Here is a 16162-nt window from a genome sequence, read left to right as displayed (position 1 = left end):
CCCCGAGCTCCGCCAACCCCAACCCCAGGCCCGGCTCCCCGAGCTCCGCCAACCCCAGGCCCAGTCACTGTCTCCCGGGTGCGAGGCCGCGGCCTGGACCCCCCGGCACCGAATCCCCAGCCAGCGCGCCCGCCCCGCCCGCCCTGATCCACCGGAGCCTCTCACCGTGTCCGGCCCGGCCCGGCCCGGGTCCTCACTCACTCACTCACTCACTCACTCGCGGCTCATCTCATCCCGCCCGCGCGCTGCCCGTTGCCCCGGAGACGGAGAGAGAGAGAGAGACCGCGCGGCGCAGGGGCCTCAGCCCGGAAATGACGTCGCTGCCCCGGCCCGTTGCCCCGCAGGCTGCGGGGCGGCCTCAGCCCGGAAATGAAATGGGGCGGCCTCAGCCCGGAAATGACGGCGCGGCCAAGATGGAGCCGACCCGACCCGCACTGGACGGTGAGAGAACGAGGGGAGAGAGAGAGAGATATGTGAGCGGTGGGAGGCTGAGAGGGGCAGGAATAAGAGGAGAGGGTCAGAGAGAGAGAGGAGGAGACAGTCCGTTAGAGGGTGAGAGTCTGGGGGTTGGAAAAGGGGTGAAGTGAGTAGCGGGGGAACAGGGAGCAAAGGGGGGGGGGAGGATTCAAGGGGGAGTGGGTTTGGTGCCGAGGGGGATGAATTGGGGGCAGGAACTGGGGGTGGACAGAGAGGGGTGAAGTGAGTCAAGGAAGGGGGTGGGGAGCCTGGTGGGGGTTCACACTGTGTGGGGGGGGGAGGGGGAGGGAGCAAAGGGGGGTAATGAGCAGGAGGAGGCAGCAGGGGTGAGGGGCAGGGGGCCACAGGGAGGAGGTCACAGTGTTTGGGGGTGGGGAGGGTGTTGCAGTTTAGGAAGTCAAACCAGGGCAGGATCTTCACTGTGAATGGCGGGGCACTGGGGCAATAAACATTAGGGGCAGGAGTAGGCCTTTTGGCCCTTTGAGTCAGCACCCGCCACCAGCGGGTGCACAGCAGTGAGCAGCCCTTCACCTGCTCCGACTGCGGCAAGGGCTTCACCCGCTCCAACAGCCTGCTGAAGCACCAACGCAACCACACCGGTGAGCGCCTTTACACCTGTGCCCAGTGCGGCAAGGGCTACACCCACTCCGGTAACCTGCTGGTGCACCAGCGCACCACACACCGGTGAGCGCCCCTACACCTGCGCCCAGTGCGGCAAGGGCTTTACCAGCTCCACCCGGCTGCTGTCCCACCAGTGGGTGCACGTCCCCGTCCCCAGCCCGGTGTGTAGAGAGTCCTTTGCCATGGCCTCCCACACCCTGTCTCACCAGCACGTGCACACCAGTGGCCCGCCCTACGACTGCCCGTACTGTGGTGAGGAGTTTGACAGCTCGCGGGGGTTGCGGCAGCACCGGCGGGCCCACGTCGGCGAGCAGCTGCTCCCACTGTGACAAGCGAGCACGGGGGCTGCGTGAGCACCAGCTGATACACACCTGAGAGAGACCCTTTGTGTGCGCTGAGTGTGGCAAGGGTTTCACCCGCATGTCCAGCCTGTGGCAGCACCGGCGTACCCACAGCGGCGAGTGTCCCTGCCACTGCCCGTCCTGTGGTAAGGGCTTCACCCGCCTTGACCACCTGCTGGAGCACCGGCGAGTCCACACCGGCCAGCGCCCCTTCACCTGCCCGCTCTGTGGCAAGGCCTTTGCCCGCTCCTCCAGCCTGCTGGCACACCGCCACGTGGATAGATAGGCGGTTTAGGTAAACACAAAATGCTGGAAGGAACGGGTAACATTTCTGGTCGAGACCCTCCTCAGTCTCGACCCGAAATGTCACTCAGTCCTTCTGTCCAGAGATGCTGCCTGTCCCGCTGAGTTCTTCCAGCATTTTGTGTCTGTAAAGCAGCATTTGTAGTTCCTTGTTTTTATTTTTATTATTTATTTTTTTTTTTTTTTTTTTTTTTTTTTTTTTATATTTTTATTATTATTGGAGATAAGTACATAGTCTATTACATCATTACTGTCTTACATTTTTTAAATGATAACATTGACAGTTATTATTACATTGTCTCCAATATTTTTTTACATTTTTCTTCGTTTTTTTTTTATAACTAGATAGAACTAAAAGGATAGGTGAAATAGAGGGAAAGAAGAGGGAAAGAGAGGGGGAAAATAAAAAAAAAAAAAAAATAAAAAAAATAAAAGAAAAAAGAGAGAGGGGTGAAAAAGGTAATTAAGGAAGAATGGAAAAGTTTGTTTAAGTTTAAAGACATCATTCGAGATATGTTCGTATATTTCAAAGTGTAGTATTTCATCCAATCTTTAGTCCGGGTGCTAGTCAGGTTCCTGTGCTGAACTATTCTGACCCTTTAAGTACTCAATAAAAGGAGACCATGTTCCAACGAATAATTCCTGTTTGTCCAACAGGGCAAGTCTAATTCTTTCCACGTTTAAGGTCTCCGTCATTTCTATAATCCACATTCTGATTGTGGGGGCCGTAGGGCCTTTCCAAAATTTTAGGATTAATTTTTTTCCTGTTATTAAACTGTAATCGATAAAGTTTCTTTGTGTTATTCTAAGTGTTTGATTTAATTCTAATATTCCGAGTATTATTAATTTTGGGTTTGGTTCCAGTTGTGTTTTGGTTACTTTGGATATTATACTAAAAATATTTACCCAAAAATTTTTAATTTTTGTACAGCTTGTAAACATGTGCGATAACGTAGCTTCTGAATGTTGACATTTATCACATATAGGTGAGATATGTTGAAAAATTTTATGTAATTTTGTTTTGGCGTAATGTAACCTATGTATTACTTTAAATTGTATTAGAGAGTGTCTGGCGTTTAGTGAACACTGATGTATGTATTGTAAACTTTCTTCCCAAGTGTCTTTCGTTATTACCTGATTTAATTCCTTTTCCCATGCTTGTCTGTGTAGGTCCGTCATAGGGATGTCACTGTCTAATAAGATATTATATATAAAAGATATTAATTTTTCTGTATTAGGATGCTTATTCCAACATTCGTCAAGAATCTCTGGGTTTCTATTTCGAAAGTTTTTAGAATTTGATTTAACATAATTTCTAAGTTGAAGATATCTGAAATAATCATTCCCTCGAAGTCCATAAACCTGTTGCAACTCCTGAAATGTCAAAAAAGAGCCTTCCTTGTAAAAGGTGTCCCATATTTTTAATTCCATTATTCTTCCATTGTGTAAAACCCCCGTCTAAACATGAAGGCTTAAACAATGAATTATTCACGATTGGAAGAGAAAAAGATAAGTTATCTAATTTTAATGTATTTTTTAATTGTTTCCAAATTTTTATAACACTTTTATAGTTCCTTGTTTTTAAACCATTCTAGTTAACTGAATGCAATACTCCAAATGCTACCTGAACAATGTACCTTAAAGCTGCACATATATATTCCTCTCTCCTTATCTCACATCCTTTTATCTCCTTATTTTCCCTCTCCTCTGTCACTTCACTCATCTGCTGATCACCCCCTCATCTGTCAACATAGTGTTAGTCTGAAGAAGGGTCCTGACCTGAAATTTCACCTATCCATCTTCTCCACAGATGCTGCCTGACCTGCTGAGTTACTCCAGCTCTCTGTGAGTCGTCACTTATCCATGTTCTCCACAGATGCTACCTGACCCGCTGAGTTACTGCAGCACTTCAGCACTTCGTGTTAGAGTGATACAGTGTGGAAATAGGACCTTCGGCCCAAATTGCCCACACCGACCAACATGTCCCCGCAACACTAGCCCCACCTGCCTGCATTTGGTCCATATCCCTCCAAACTTGGCCTATCTATGTACCTGTCTATAACTGTTTCTTAAATGTTGGGATAGTCCCAGCCTCAACTCCCTCCTCCGGCAGCTTGTTCCATACACCCACCACCCTCTGTAGAAAAGTTACCCCTCAGATTCCTATTAAATCTTTTCCCCTTCACCTTGAACCCATGTCCTCTGGTCCTCGATTCCCACACTCTGGGCAAGAGATTCTGTGCATCTAACTAAATTGTGTTCTATGCAAGATTCCAGCATCTGCAGTTTCTTGTGTCTCCCTCACCTGTATCCACCCATCACTTCTGAAGAAGGGTCTCAACCTGAAACATCACCCATTCCTTCTCTCTAGAGATGCTGCCTGTCCCGCTGAGTTACGCCAGCATTTTGTGTCCACCTAACATTTGCCAGGCTTTGTCCAGCCCACATCTCTTTTCCAGCTTTTCCCGCACCGAATCATTCCCCCGCCCGCGCCCCCGCCGTGATCGACCGGAGCCTCTCACCGCTGATTATAGAAACGGCTCCTTATCATCATTATCATCACTGCTGCCCGTTGCCCTGGAGACCGCGCGGCGCAGGGGCATCAGCCCGGAAATGACGTCACGGCCAAGATGGAGCCGAGCCGACCCGCACTGCGTGGTGAGAAAGAGAAATAAAGAGAGGGAGATGGAGAGAGGGAGAGAGAGAAAGAAGAGAGAGAAAGAAGAAGAGAGAGAGGAGAGAGAAAGAGAGAGAGAGAGAGAAGAGAGAGAGAGAGGGAAACGGGGGGGGGGGGGGGAGAGGCAGAGAGAGAGAACAAGAGAGAGAAGAAGAAGGAGGCAGAGAGGTAGAGGAGACGGGAGGGAGGGACAGAGAGCGAGCAGGGAGCAAAGGGAGGGGGGAGGGATTCAAGGGGGAGTGGGTTCGGTGCCGAGGGGGATGAATGGGGGGGGGAAGAGAGAGGGGTCTGGTGAGTCAAGGAAGGGGGTAGGGAGCCTGGTGGGGTTCACACTGTTTGGGGGAGGAGGGGGGAGGGAGGGGGGGAGCAGGAGGCAGCAGAGGTAAGGGGCAGGGAGCCACAGGGAGGAGGTCACATTGTTTGGGGGTGGGGAGGGTGTTGCAGTTTAGGAAGTCAAACCAGGGCAGGATCTTCACTGTGAATGGTGGGGGCGCTGGGGCAATAGACAATAGGTGCAGGAGTTGGCCATTCTGCCCTTTGAGCCAGCACCACCATTCAATGTGATCATGGCTGATCTTCCCGAATCAGTACCCTGTTCCTGCCTTCTCCCCATATCCCTTGACTCCGCGATCTTTGAGAGCCCTCTCTAGCTCTCTCTGGAAAGTATCCAGAGAACTGGCCTCCACCGCCCTCTGAGGCAGAGAATTCCACACACTCACAACTGAATGTGAGAAAAAGTGTTTCCTTGTCTATGTTCTAAATCGCTTACCCCTTATTCTTAAACTGCGGCCCCTGGTTCTGGACTCCCCCAACATCGGGAACATGTTTCCTGCCTCTAGCATATCCAAACCCTTAACAATCTTATATGTTTCAATAAGATCCACTCTCATCCTTCTAAACTCCAGAGTATACAAGCCCATTCTCTCAGCATATGATAGTCCCGCCATTCCGGGAATTAACCTTGTAAACGTACGCTGCTCTCCCTCAATGGCAAGAATGTCCATCCTCAAATCAGGGGACCAAAACTGCACACAGTACTCCAGGTGTGGCCTCACTCAGACTCTGTGCAACTCTGAGCCTTGCGGAATGTTCGAAGCAGAGGGATCTAGGAGTGTGGGTACGAGTAGTGCTGAAGGGCCTCTTTCCAATGCTGTATGATTCTATGACAAATTGCTGGAGTAATTCAGCGGGTCAGGCAGCATCTGTGGAGAGGATGGTCACAAAGTGCTGGAGTAACTCAGTGGGTCAGGCAGCATCTGTGGAGAGAAGGAATGGGTGGCGTTTTGTGTCGACACCCTTCTTTAGTTTAGTTTAGTTTAGAGATGCAGCGCGGAAACAACAGGTCTTTCGGCCCACGGAGTTCGCGCCAACCAACAATCACCCCGTACACCAGCACTATCCCACGCTCATTGGGGACAATTTAGCAATTTTGCGGAGGCCGATTAATCTACAACCCTGAACGTCTTCGAAATGTTGGAGGAAACCGAAGCACCCAGAGTAAAAATCCATGCAGGTCAAGGAGAGAACATACAATCTCCGCACAGACAGCACCCGTAGTCAGGATCGACCCCGGGTCTCTGGCGGTGAGACAGCAACTGTACCGGTGCGCCAGTGTGCCGCGCAGAATTATGTAACGGTTTCCTCCGCCGTAAACGCACTTAATATGTGCTCGTAATGTCCTGTTTGCCAGCTTGTTGACCCTCTGTGTTCCCCTCCTGCAGGGTTTAGGAGCCGTTGCTGTGGACGGAGAGATGGGGACGTGAGCGGCCATTGAGGATGGCCAGGGTGTAGGTGAGCCGCCACCCCCCCCCCCCCCCCACTCGGTGTGTGGGCCGAGCTTCAAGGGCTGAGCTTCGATGGAGAACCACATGACGGGGCACCACAAGGAGAGGCGTTATGAGTGCGACGTATGTGGCAAGGCCTGGAAGTATCCGAGTCAGCTGGAGATCCACCGGCGGGTGCACACGGAAGAACGCCCCTTCAACTGCACGGAGTGCGGCAAGAGTTTCAAGAGGGCGGATGTCCTGAAGGACCACTGGCAAGTGCACACGGGCGAGAAGCCCTATGGCTGCTCCACATGCGGCAAGAGCTTTACCCAGTTGTCGGGGCTACGGGAGCACCAGCGGGTGCACAGCAGTGAGCGGCCCTTCACCTGCTCTGACTGCGGCAAAGGCTTCAAGTCGTCCACGGACCTGAAGTTGCACTGGCGGTTGCATACCGGGGAATTGCCCTTCACCTGCAGCGATTGCGGCAAGGGCTTCACCCGCTCCGACAGCCTGCGGGTGCACCAGCGCACCCACACCGGCGAGCGTCCCTACACCTGCACCCAGTGTGGCAAGGGGTTCACCCACTCCGGCAACCTGCTGAGGCACCAGCGCACCCACACCGGCGAGCGTCCCTACACCTGCACCCAGTGCTGCAAGGGCTTCACCCAATCCAGCAACCTGCTGGTGCACCAGCGCACCCACACCAGCGTGCGCCCCTACACCTGTACCCAGTGCGGCAAGGGCTTCACCAGCTCCACCCGGCTGCTGTCCCACCAGCGGGTGCATGCCGGCGACAGTCCCGTCCCCAGCCCGGTGTGTCGAGAGCGCTTTGCCATGTCCTCCCACACCCTGTCTCACCAGCAAGTGCACAGCAGTGGCCAGCCCTATGACTGCACGTTCTGTGGTGAGGCGTTTGACAACTCGCGGAGGTTGCGGCAGCACCGGCGGGCCCATGCCGGCGAGCAGCTGCTCCCACTGTGACAAGAGAGCACCAGCGGATACACACCAGAGAGAGACCCTTTGTGTGCGCTGAGTGTGGCAAGGGCTCACCTGCATGTCCAGCCTTTTTTTAAATGTTATTTTTTTTTTTTAATTAGAAGTACAATACTGTGGTACCTTTTTTCAGGTGCCAAATATATGTCAGCATGGTACATTCTATGTACAGCTTCATTTTTTATTTTTTTATTTTTTTTAAAAGAGAGAGAGAGAAAGAGAGACTTGGTAATAGAGAATAGAAAAACATGTGATGTATAGTGTGTGAGAAAGAAAAAGAAAAGAGAGTGAGGAAAAGAAGTAAAAAAGAAGAAAGAGAGAAAGAAAGAGTAGAAAATAGGAGATAGGAGATGAGTTTTAAATTCTTGACCATCTTTCACCCAGTCCTGAAACAGTTGGTTTTTACGATTTTGTTGCACCATATCCTTCCAAGATGTCAATAAATGGAGACCAACTCGTTAAGAATTGGTCTTGTTTATCTGTTAGGAGGAATTGCATTTCTTCAAGATGTGCTGTGTCCAACATATTTATAATCCGCATTTTCAGCATTGGTATGGGTGTATTTTTCCAAAATTTGAGTGTACGTTTTTTTGCTATTATTAACCCATAATTAAAAAATGAATTTTGAAATGTGTTCAACTTATTCCCGTCTCCCGTTACTCCAAATATAATCATTTCAGTATTAGGCCCCATTTTTATCTTGAATAATTTTGTAAATGCATCAAAAATGTCGCACCAGAATTTATTGAGTTTTATGCAGGAAACAAAAGAATGTGTTATAGTGACATTTTGAGATAAACATTTGTCACAAATGTGAGAAGTATTTGGATAAAATTTACTCAGTCTAATTTTTGAATAATATAATCTACTAGACTAAATGGGACCTGTTGGGTCCCATGTTCACACGGGAGGGCTGGTCCCCCGACGCAATATTCCACCTCTCCACCAATTCCAATATTGGTGGCCAGTGGGGGGGCTTTCTGGAGTGCTGGTATGGGTTGTTAGGGTGGCAGCTCAGTTCCTCAAGCCTGATCTGCTAGCAGCTCACTCACGGCTGGTGGGCTGGCAGTTGACTCATGACTATTCCTTGAAATTCCATTTCAAGCAGGGTGCAAGGCCACCAAATTCAAGTGCAGTTTCTTACCACTATGATCAGGGTGTAAGGCCACCAAATTCAAGTGCAGTTTCATACAACTTCAAGCTGGATCCAGGGCCACTGAATTCAAGTGCAGTTTCATACCACTTTCAGCAGCGTGCAAGGCCACCAAATTCAAATGCAGCTTCATACCATTTCATGCAGGGTGAAACTACCATAAACCCACACAAAACACAAAATCCACAGTTCAGTAGACATTCAGTGTGTTCAGTTGATTCACAGCTCAAACAGTCATGACCTCTCCCTCCCCCATCATGCAGAGACTGAGCCACACCCACACTTCTGGGTATTATAACCTCTCCCCCTCCCACTGGAAAAGGTGTGGCTTTCAGGGGGTGATTGACAGGAGAGAGATTCTCAACATTTTAAAAACACTAATAACACTTTAATTTTTCAATGATGGGAAGAATTCTCTGCACCTACTCAGCGGAGGGGGGGACTGAGTAAGATGGCCAAAAATCACAGCTGTAAGTGGTAGCGTTCTATCTAAAATCAATATTCAGTGCAAACAGGAAATAAGTGTATTTGCAGTAGTGCCTTTTAACTTCTAGCCAAAGCACCCAAGCCGCCATTTGCAGTAAGTAGTGCCTTTCAACTTCAAGAAAAAGCACCCAAGCCACCATTTACAGTAAGTAGTGCCTTTCAACTTCAAGCCAAAGCACCCGCCACCATTTGCAGTAAATAGTGCCTTTCAACCTAATGCCACGATTTGCAGTAAGTAGTGCCTTTCAACTTAAAGCCAAAGCACCCAAGCCACCATTTGCAGTAAGTAGTGCCTTTCAACTTCAAGCCAAAGCACCCAAGCCACCATTTGCAGTAAGTAGTGCCTTTCAAATTCAAGCCAAAGCACCCAAGCCACCATTTGCAGAAAGTAGTGCCTTTCAACTTCAAGCCAAAGAACCCAAAAGCACCCAACCATTTGCAAGCAGTGCCTTTTTACTTCAAACAAACCATATTTTCATTTTCAAACCACATTAAGGGTACTCACAGTTGTGTAGACATTTGTTCAGTGTTATTCAGAGCTCAGAGAGACGTGACCCTTGGCTTCATCCATCTTGCAGAGACTGGGAGGCACACCACTTCCTGGTTTTATAGTCCCTCCCCCTCCCTCCAGCAGGTGGAGCAGAGAGAATGGTGATTTTTTTAAACATCAACCAAAGCTCCCAAGCCACTATTTGCAGTAAGTAGTGCCTTTCAATTTCAAGCAAAGCTCCCAAGCCACCATTTGCAGTAAGTAGTGCATTTCAACCTCAAGCCAAAGCACCCAAGCCACCATTTGCTATGTAGTGCCTTTCAACTTCAAGCCAAAGCACCCAAGCCAACATTTGCAGTAAGTAGTGCCCTTCAACCTCAAGCAAAAGCACCCAAGTCACCAATTGCAGTAAGTAGTGCCTTTCAACTTCAATCAAAGCACCCAAGCTATCATTTGCAGTTAGTAATACCTTTCAAATTCAATCCAAAGCTCCCAAGCCACCATTTGCAGTAAGTAGTGCCTTTCAACTTTTAAACCAAAGCTCCCAAGCCACCATTTGCAGTAAATAGTGCATTTCAACTTCAAGCCAAAGCACCCAAGCCACCATTCGCAGTAAGTAAGTAGTGCCTTTCAACTTCATGCCACCATTTTCAGTAAGTAGTGCCTTTCAACCTCAAGCCAAAGCACCCAAGCCACCATTTGCAGTAAGTAGTGCCTTTCAACCACGCCTCCATTTGCAGCAAATTGAGCCTTTAAACTTCAAGCCAAAGCACCCAAGCCACCATTTGCAGTAAGTAGTGCCTTTCAACCACGCCTCCATTTGCAGCAAATTGAGCCTTTAAACTTCAAGCCAAAGCACCCAAGCCAACATTTGCAGTAAGAAGTGCCTTTCAACTTCAAGCCAAATCATCCGCCACCATCTGGGGTCAGGTCGCAGACGAGCGCCACCACAGCTCCACCTGCTCCGAACTCGGCCAGCTCCATGATGGTGAGTAGGTCCGCAGCTCCGCGACTGGAGCCCTAGGTTGTTCCTGCTGGAGGCCGCTCCATGTTGCAGCCCCAACGACAACGGACACCCGACAAGGAAAAGGTCGGGTTCTCCGTGCAGGGGAAAGATTTTAAAATATTTTAAAAGCCCATGAACGTGCCCATAGCTATGCCTTGTATTTGGAGGAAATGGGACGAGTCAAACGAGAAGTTATTGAGGGTAAGGACCAGCTCCGCTAAGCGGAGGAGAGTGTCAGTGGCTGGTTATAGGTTGCTTCTCTGGTCGAGGAAGAACCGGGGGACTTTGAGACCATCCTGGTGGGGGATGGAGGTGTAGAGTGACTGGACGTCCATGGTGAAGATGAGTGGATGGGGGCCTAGAGAATGGAATACGCGGAGCCGACGGAGAGTGTCTGAGGTGTCTTGACCATAGGTGGGAAGGGATTTAACCAAGGGGGATAGGATGGAGCCAAGGTATGGGGAAATGAGTTCGGTGGGGCACGAACAGGCAGAGACAATGGGTCTACCAGGTTTGTGGATTTTGGGGAGAAGGTAAAATCGGGCCGTGCGGGGCTGGGGAACGATGAGGTTGGAGTCTCGGGGGGGTCAGGGCGTGGGAGTTGATGAAGTCGGTAATGGTGCTAGAGTTGGTGGCCTGGTGCTCGTCAGTGGCCTCAGCTTTGTAGAGATCGACGCGCCAGACTACCATGGCACCTCCCTTGTCGATGGGTTTGATCACCCAGTCTGTGTTGTTGCGGAGTGAGTTGATAGCTGTACGTTCCCGGGGGGAGAGAGTGGAGAAGTTGAGGTGGTTGATATCCCGCCAGCAGTTTTGGATAAAAAGGTCTAAAGCCGGAAGATGGCCATGAGGAGGGGTCCACGAGGAGGGGGTTCGTTGGAGACGGGCCAAGGGATCATCAATAGGGGGCGAGGACTCCTTCCCATGGAAGAACGCTGTGAGGCGGAGGCGACGGTAGAAGAGCTCCAAGTCGTGGTGGGCGCGGAACTCATTGAGGTGGGGACGGAGGGGGACAAAGTTAACGCCTCTGCTGAGGACCGACAGTTCGGTGTGGGAGAGGGGGAGGTCAGTGTATATGGTGAACACACGGCAGGGTGGGGGTTGGGGCCGGAGGAAGGCAGGTGGGTGGACTGGGGACGAGGCGATATATGATGGAGGGGTGGTCAGGGGGTAGGGGGGTATGAGGACTGTAGTGTGGGTGGGGAAGAGCAGCGGTCACATAGTTTGAGGGGGATGGGGAAGACTCAGTGAAACAGCCACTGAGGTTAACCAGGGTTGGGGAGACTGACACTAGGACCCAGTGGTGTCAAACCCAGGGGAGTGGGAGTTTGCAGCGTGGAGGCTTCCGGCCCAGAGCTGAGTCCTGGCTCCAGGTAAGGCGACGGCTGCGGGCTGCTGGAGGGCAGTGGAGTGACGAGGGTCGGCGCACCCGATGGTAGGAGTCCACGGGCAGTAGAGTCGGGGTCGGCGGGCGATGCGTGGGAGGTCCCGGTGGACGGATGGTCGGTTGGGCGGCGCGGATCGGCCAGCCCGGTGAGGCGACGAGATGAGTAGGGCGCGGTGCGGCGGCCATGTTCGGAGAGCACGTTCCGGCGGCGATGTTCGGTAGGTCCGATCCGGATGGGCCTGGTGCGGCGGCATTGTCGGGTGGGCCCAGTGCGAGGTGGGTCGGCCAGATGCGGATGTGAGGTGGATAGGCCCCCAGTGCGGATTAGATAGGCCCCAGTGCGGTTTGGAGGTGAATAGGCCCCAGTGCGGGTTGGAGGTGAATAGGCCCCAGGTGCAGTGGCGAGGTTCGGCGGGGGGAAGGGTTAAATAAACTACGTACCTTTTGCTTTGTCCTGCACTTCCAATGATCCAAGGATCTGTAGAGCAAATTCCTCTCCACAACAAATATATACCTCACCTGCATTTTAATCCCCTTCCCCCCCTCTCCCCCATTCCCCTCACACCACCAAACCCTCCGGAATCGTAAGCACAGCGCCACCGATGGTAGGTGTTGTAACAACGCCACTATCCCACAGCGCCACCGATGGTAGGTTTTGTAACAACGCCACTATCCCACAGCGCCACCGATGGTAGGTTTTGTAACAACGCCACTATCTCACCGAAAAGTGTCACTTCCACACTCCGGGGCAGCGAGCAGAGCCCCCCCCCCCCCCCCCCCCCCCCCCCCCCCCCCACCCCCAGATCTCGAGGTCCTAGGCTTAAGCTTGTCTAGCTTATACGTAAATCCGGCCCTGGGGCTGCCCCTATAAATCCCTTAACCGCCGGCCACAAGAGCGGGAATACCACTCCCCTGATGACAGGCACCGCAGTGGTAACCAAACAAGAAAGGAGGGAAGCAGTAATTTCACAGTGCTCAGGACTCTCATAATTCCAATCGTCGTCATACAAGGACATAATTAGGGCCCATTGCCTTAGTACCACTGCCCCCTCCTCGACTGTGGACCATGGGGAGGATCGTAAGTCTGTCGGTGGGGGAAGGTAGGGACACTGATCCACTGATCCACTGCCTGTTTCCCGCTGTGGTCATCATACCAGATGCCCCCATCCCATGTGTTAACGCTCCCCCCTTATCATTAGTGAACGGACTTTAATCAGGTCAACTTGCCAGTCCACGCGCATAGCCACCTCAGCTTGCTGGAGTCTGGCCAACTCACAAGCAGTTGTCCACCGCCCGGTTTCCCATCTCCGCTGCCCGCTTTCTGGATGCCTCCACTGCCTCTGATTATCAACTTGGTCTTTTCCGTTTTTTTACTTTTTGTTCTTTATGTTTAAGATTCTCCTGTTGAGATTTAGCTGTGGATAGTATCAGCCAGAATGCTCGTTTGTGCCCCCCCCCCCCCCCCCCTTTCCTCGGGCAACCCGCTCTCTTTTAACTGTCAATATGTATACTTACCTGGCAGGGGAGATACCTTGATCACCCAGGAGGTTCTCCCAGGACGAGGCTATCCCATTGCACCTCGGGTGTGCTGACGCCTGCGATGTCCCCAAATGCGGGATACTCGACTGCAAAATTTGTGGTAGTGGGGGACTGCGTTCGCGCTCTCCCCTGATTACAAAATAAAAAAACTGAATTATATATATATAATATATATATATACATAACGTCCGATTGTAACATTGAGATTGTTGTTTCGTGCATCGGACCTTTCAATGGGCGTCCCGTCTGTATTATCCAACCACACTGGGATCCAAAAGGTTTGAGGCTCCACTGCTTTCTTTGACTTGCACAATATCTATATTACTCAAAGTCTGATCTTGACGACTTCCTGTTTTTCTGTTTCATGATTTTAGAAAAAACGCTGCACTTACGGCTGTGATTTTGGCCATCTTACTCAGAGTCCACCTCCGCTGCGCAGGACAAGATGAAAAATAAAAGAGTGATTACTTTTTTAAACATTTATTTATTTATTAGAAGTACAATACAGTGGTACCTTTTGTCAGGTGCCAAATATATGTTGGCATGTTAGAAACATAGAAACATAGAAATTAGGTGCAGGAGTAGGCCATTCGGCCCTTCGAGCCTGCACCGCCATTCAATATGATCATGGCTGATCATCCAACTCAGTATCCCGTACCTGCCTTCTCTCCATACCCCCTGATCCCCTTAGCCACAAGGGGGCCCCCTCTAACTCCCTCTTAAATATAGCCCATGAACTGGCCTCAACTACCCTCTGTGGCAGAGAGTTCCAGAGATTCACCACTCTCTGCGTGAAAAAAGTTCTTCTCATCTCGGTTTTAAAGGATTTCCCCTTTATCCTTAAGCTGTGACCCATTGTCCTGGACTTCCCTAACATCGGGAACAATCTTCCTGCATCTAGCCTGTCCAACTCCTTAAGAATTTTGTAAGTTTCTATAAGATCCCCTCTCAATCTTCTAAATTCTAGAGAGTATAAACCAAGTCTATCCAGTCTTTCTTCATAAGACAGTCCTGACATCCCAGGAATCAGTCTGGTGAACCGTCTCTGCACTCCCTCTATGGCAATAATGTCCTTCCTCAGATTTGGAGACCAAAACTGTACGCAATACTCCAGGTGTGGTCTCACCAAGATCCTGTACAACTGCAGTAGAACCTCCCTGCTCCTATACTCAAATCCTTTTGCAATGAAAGCTAACATACCATTCGCTTCCTTTACTGCCTGCTGCACCTGCATGCCTAGCTTCAATGACTGGTGTACCATGACACCCAGGTCTCGCTGCCCCCCCCCCCCCCCCCTTTCCACGGGCAACCCGCTTTAGATAATGTCAATATGTATACTTACCTGCCAGGGGAGAAATTGATCACCCAGGAGGTTCTCCACATTATACTGCATCTGCCAAACATTTGCCCACTCACCCAGCCTATCCAAGTCACCCTGTAGTCTCCTAGCATCCTCCTCACAGCTACACACTAAAAAAACTGCTTTTAAATCCGCAAATTAGATATTGCCTTCGATTGTAACATTGAGATGTTAATTCGTATCGTAAATTTCTGGGGTCCCAGTACTGAGCCTTGGGGTACCCCACTAGTCAGGCTCCACTGTCTGCCTGCCATTGTGAAAAGAACCCGTTTACTCCACTACTCTTTGCTTCCTGTTTGCCAGCCCTGTTTTTTCTCTATCCATGATTTTAGAAAAACCCCCAATGCCTACGGCTTTGAGTTTTTGGCCATTTCTTTATGTGAGGACCTTGTCCGCTGCTTCTGGAAGATGAAAAATACACCAAGACCGGTGATTCCCTTTTTCCATTTTTACTTTACATTATTCGAAAAGTTCTATACAGTGGTACCTTTTGTCAGGTGCCAAATATATGTTGGCATGTTACATTCTATGTACAGCTTCATTTTTTTTAAATGAGAGAGAGAAAAAGAGACGAGGTAATAGAGAGTAGAAATACATGTGATATATAGTGTGTGAGAAAAAACCTGAAAAGTGAGAGAGAGTGAGGGAGAAAAGTAAAAAAGAAGAAAGAGAGAGAGAAAGAGTAGAAAATAGGAGATAGGAGATGTATTTATATTCTTGACCATCTTTCACCCAGACTTGAAATAGTTTTACGATTCTGTTGTACCACATGCTTGCAAGAAGTCAATAAATATGTATGAAATGGCAAATCTGTTACGATTCCAACAATTGCAATTAAAATTTAAGTTGAATGACAACTTCAGATCTGCGATTTTATGAAAAAAATATATACAAATTTTAGACCCACTGGAAGAAGTAATGAATATTAAGGCTGACTCACAGAAATTAATATCATATCTACATAATAGTATTTTAAATATAGAACTACCATTGACAGAGGCACTTAGAGAAGATTGGGAACGAGAACTAATGATAAAAATCACGAAAGAAACATGGGAAAAGTATTTGATATATATAAATAAATATTCGATTAATGTAAGACACATTCAATTCAATACTCTACATAGATTATATTATTCAAAAACTGGACTGAATAAACTTTATCCAAATATTTCTCCCATTTGTGACAAATGTCTATCTCAAAATGCCACTATAACACATTCTTTTGTTTAACCATGTAACCATATAACAATTACAGCACGGAAACAGGCCATCTCGGCCCTACAAGTCCGTGCCGAACAACTTTTTTTCCCTTAGTCTCACCTGCCTGCACTCATACCATAACCCTCCATTCCCTTCTCATCCATATGCTTATCCAATTTAGTTTTAAATGATACCAATGAACCTGCCTCCACCACTTCCACTGGAAGCTCATTCCACACCGCTACCACTCTCTGAGTAAAGAAGTTCCCCCTCATATTACCCCTAAACTTCTGTCCCTTAAAGTTTCCTGCATAAAACTCCATAAATTCTGGTGCGATATTTTTGATATAGTTACAACAT

The 16162-nt window shown here is 49.4% G+C and overlaps 1 protein-coding gene and 1 non-coding gene across 2 annotated transcripts; both read left to right on the top strand.

Moving 5' to 3' along the window:
* The first annotated feature begins 378 nt into the window (after positions 1–378).
* Positions 379–7812, top strand: LOC129716037 (oocyte zinc finger protein XlCOF19-like). Its single transcript, XM_055665916.1, has 2 exons — positions 379–441; positions 6141–7812. Exon 2 carries the CDS (start codon positions 6276–6278, stop codon positions 7164–7166), a length of 891 nt encoding a protein of 296 aa, XP_055521891.1. The 5' UTR covers positions 379–441; positions 6141–6275; the 3' UTR covers positions 7167–7812.
* A 5395-nt stretch (positions 7813–13207) lies between these two features.
* LOC129716038 (U1 spliceosomal RNA) lies at positions 13208–13371 on the top strand. Its single transcript, XR_008726585.1, has one exon. It is a non-coding gene; the product is annotated as a U1 spliceosomal RNA (small nuclear RNA).
* Positions 13372–16162: the final 2791 nt, after the last annotated feature.

The sequence above is a fragment of the Leucoraja erinacea genome, unplaced genomic scaffold (assembly GCF_028641065.1).
Source record: "Leucoraja erinacea ecotype New England unplaced genomic scaffold, Leri_hhj_1 Leri_1621S, whole genome shotgun sequence".
NCBI classification, from domain to species: domain Eukaryota; kingdom Metazoa; phylum Chordata; class Chondrichthyes; order Rajiformes; family Rajidae; genus Leucoraja; species Leucoraja erinaceus.
The sequence above is the reverse complement of the archived record's forward strand: the minus strand, read 5'-3'. Positions and strand labels throughout refer to the sequence as shown.

What these genes read in the sequence shown, in the direction of transcription:
- LOC129716037 (XM_055665916.1), top strand. Translation starts at nt 6,276, where the DNA reads ATGGAGAACCACATGACGGGGCACCACAAGGAGAGGCGTTATGAGTGC.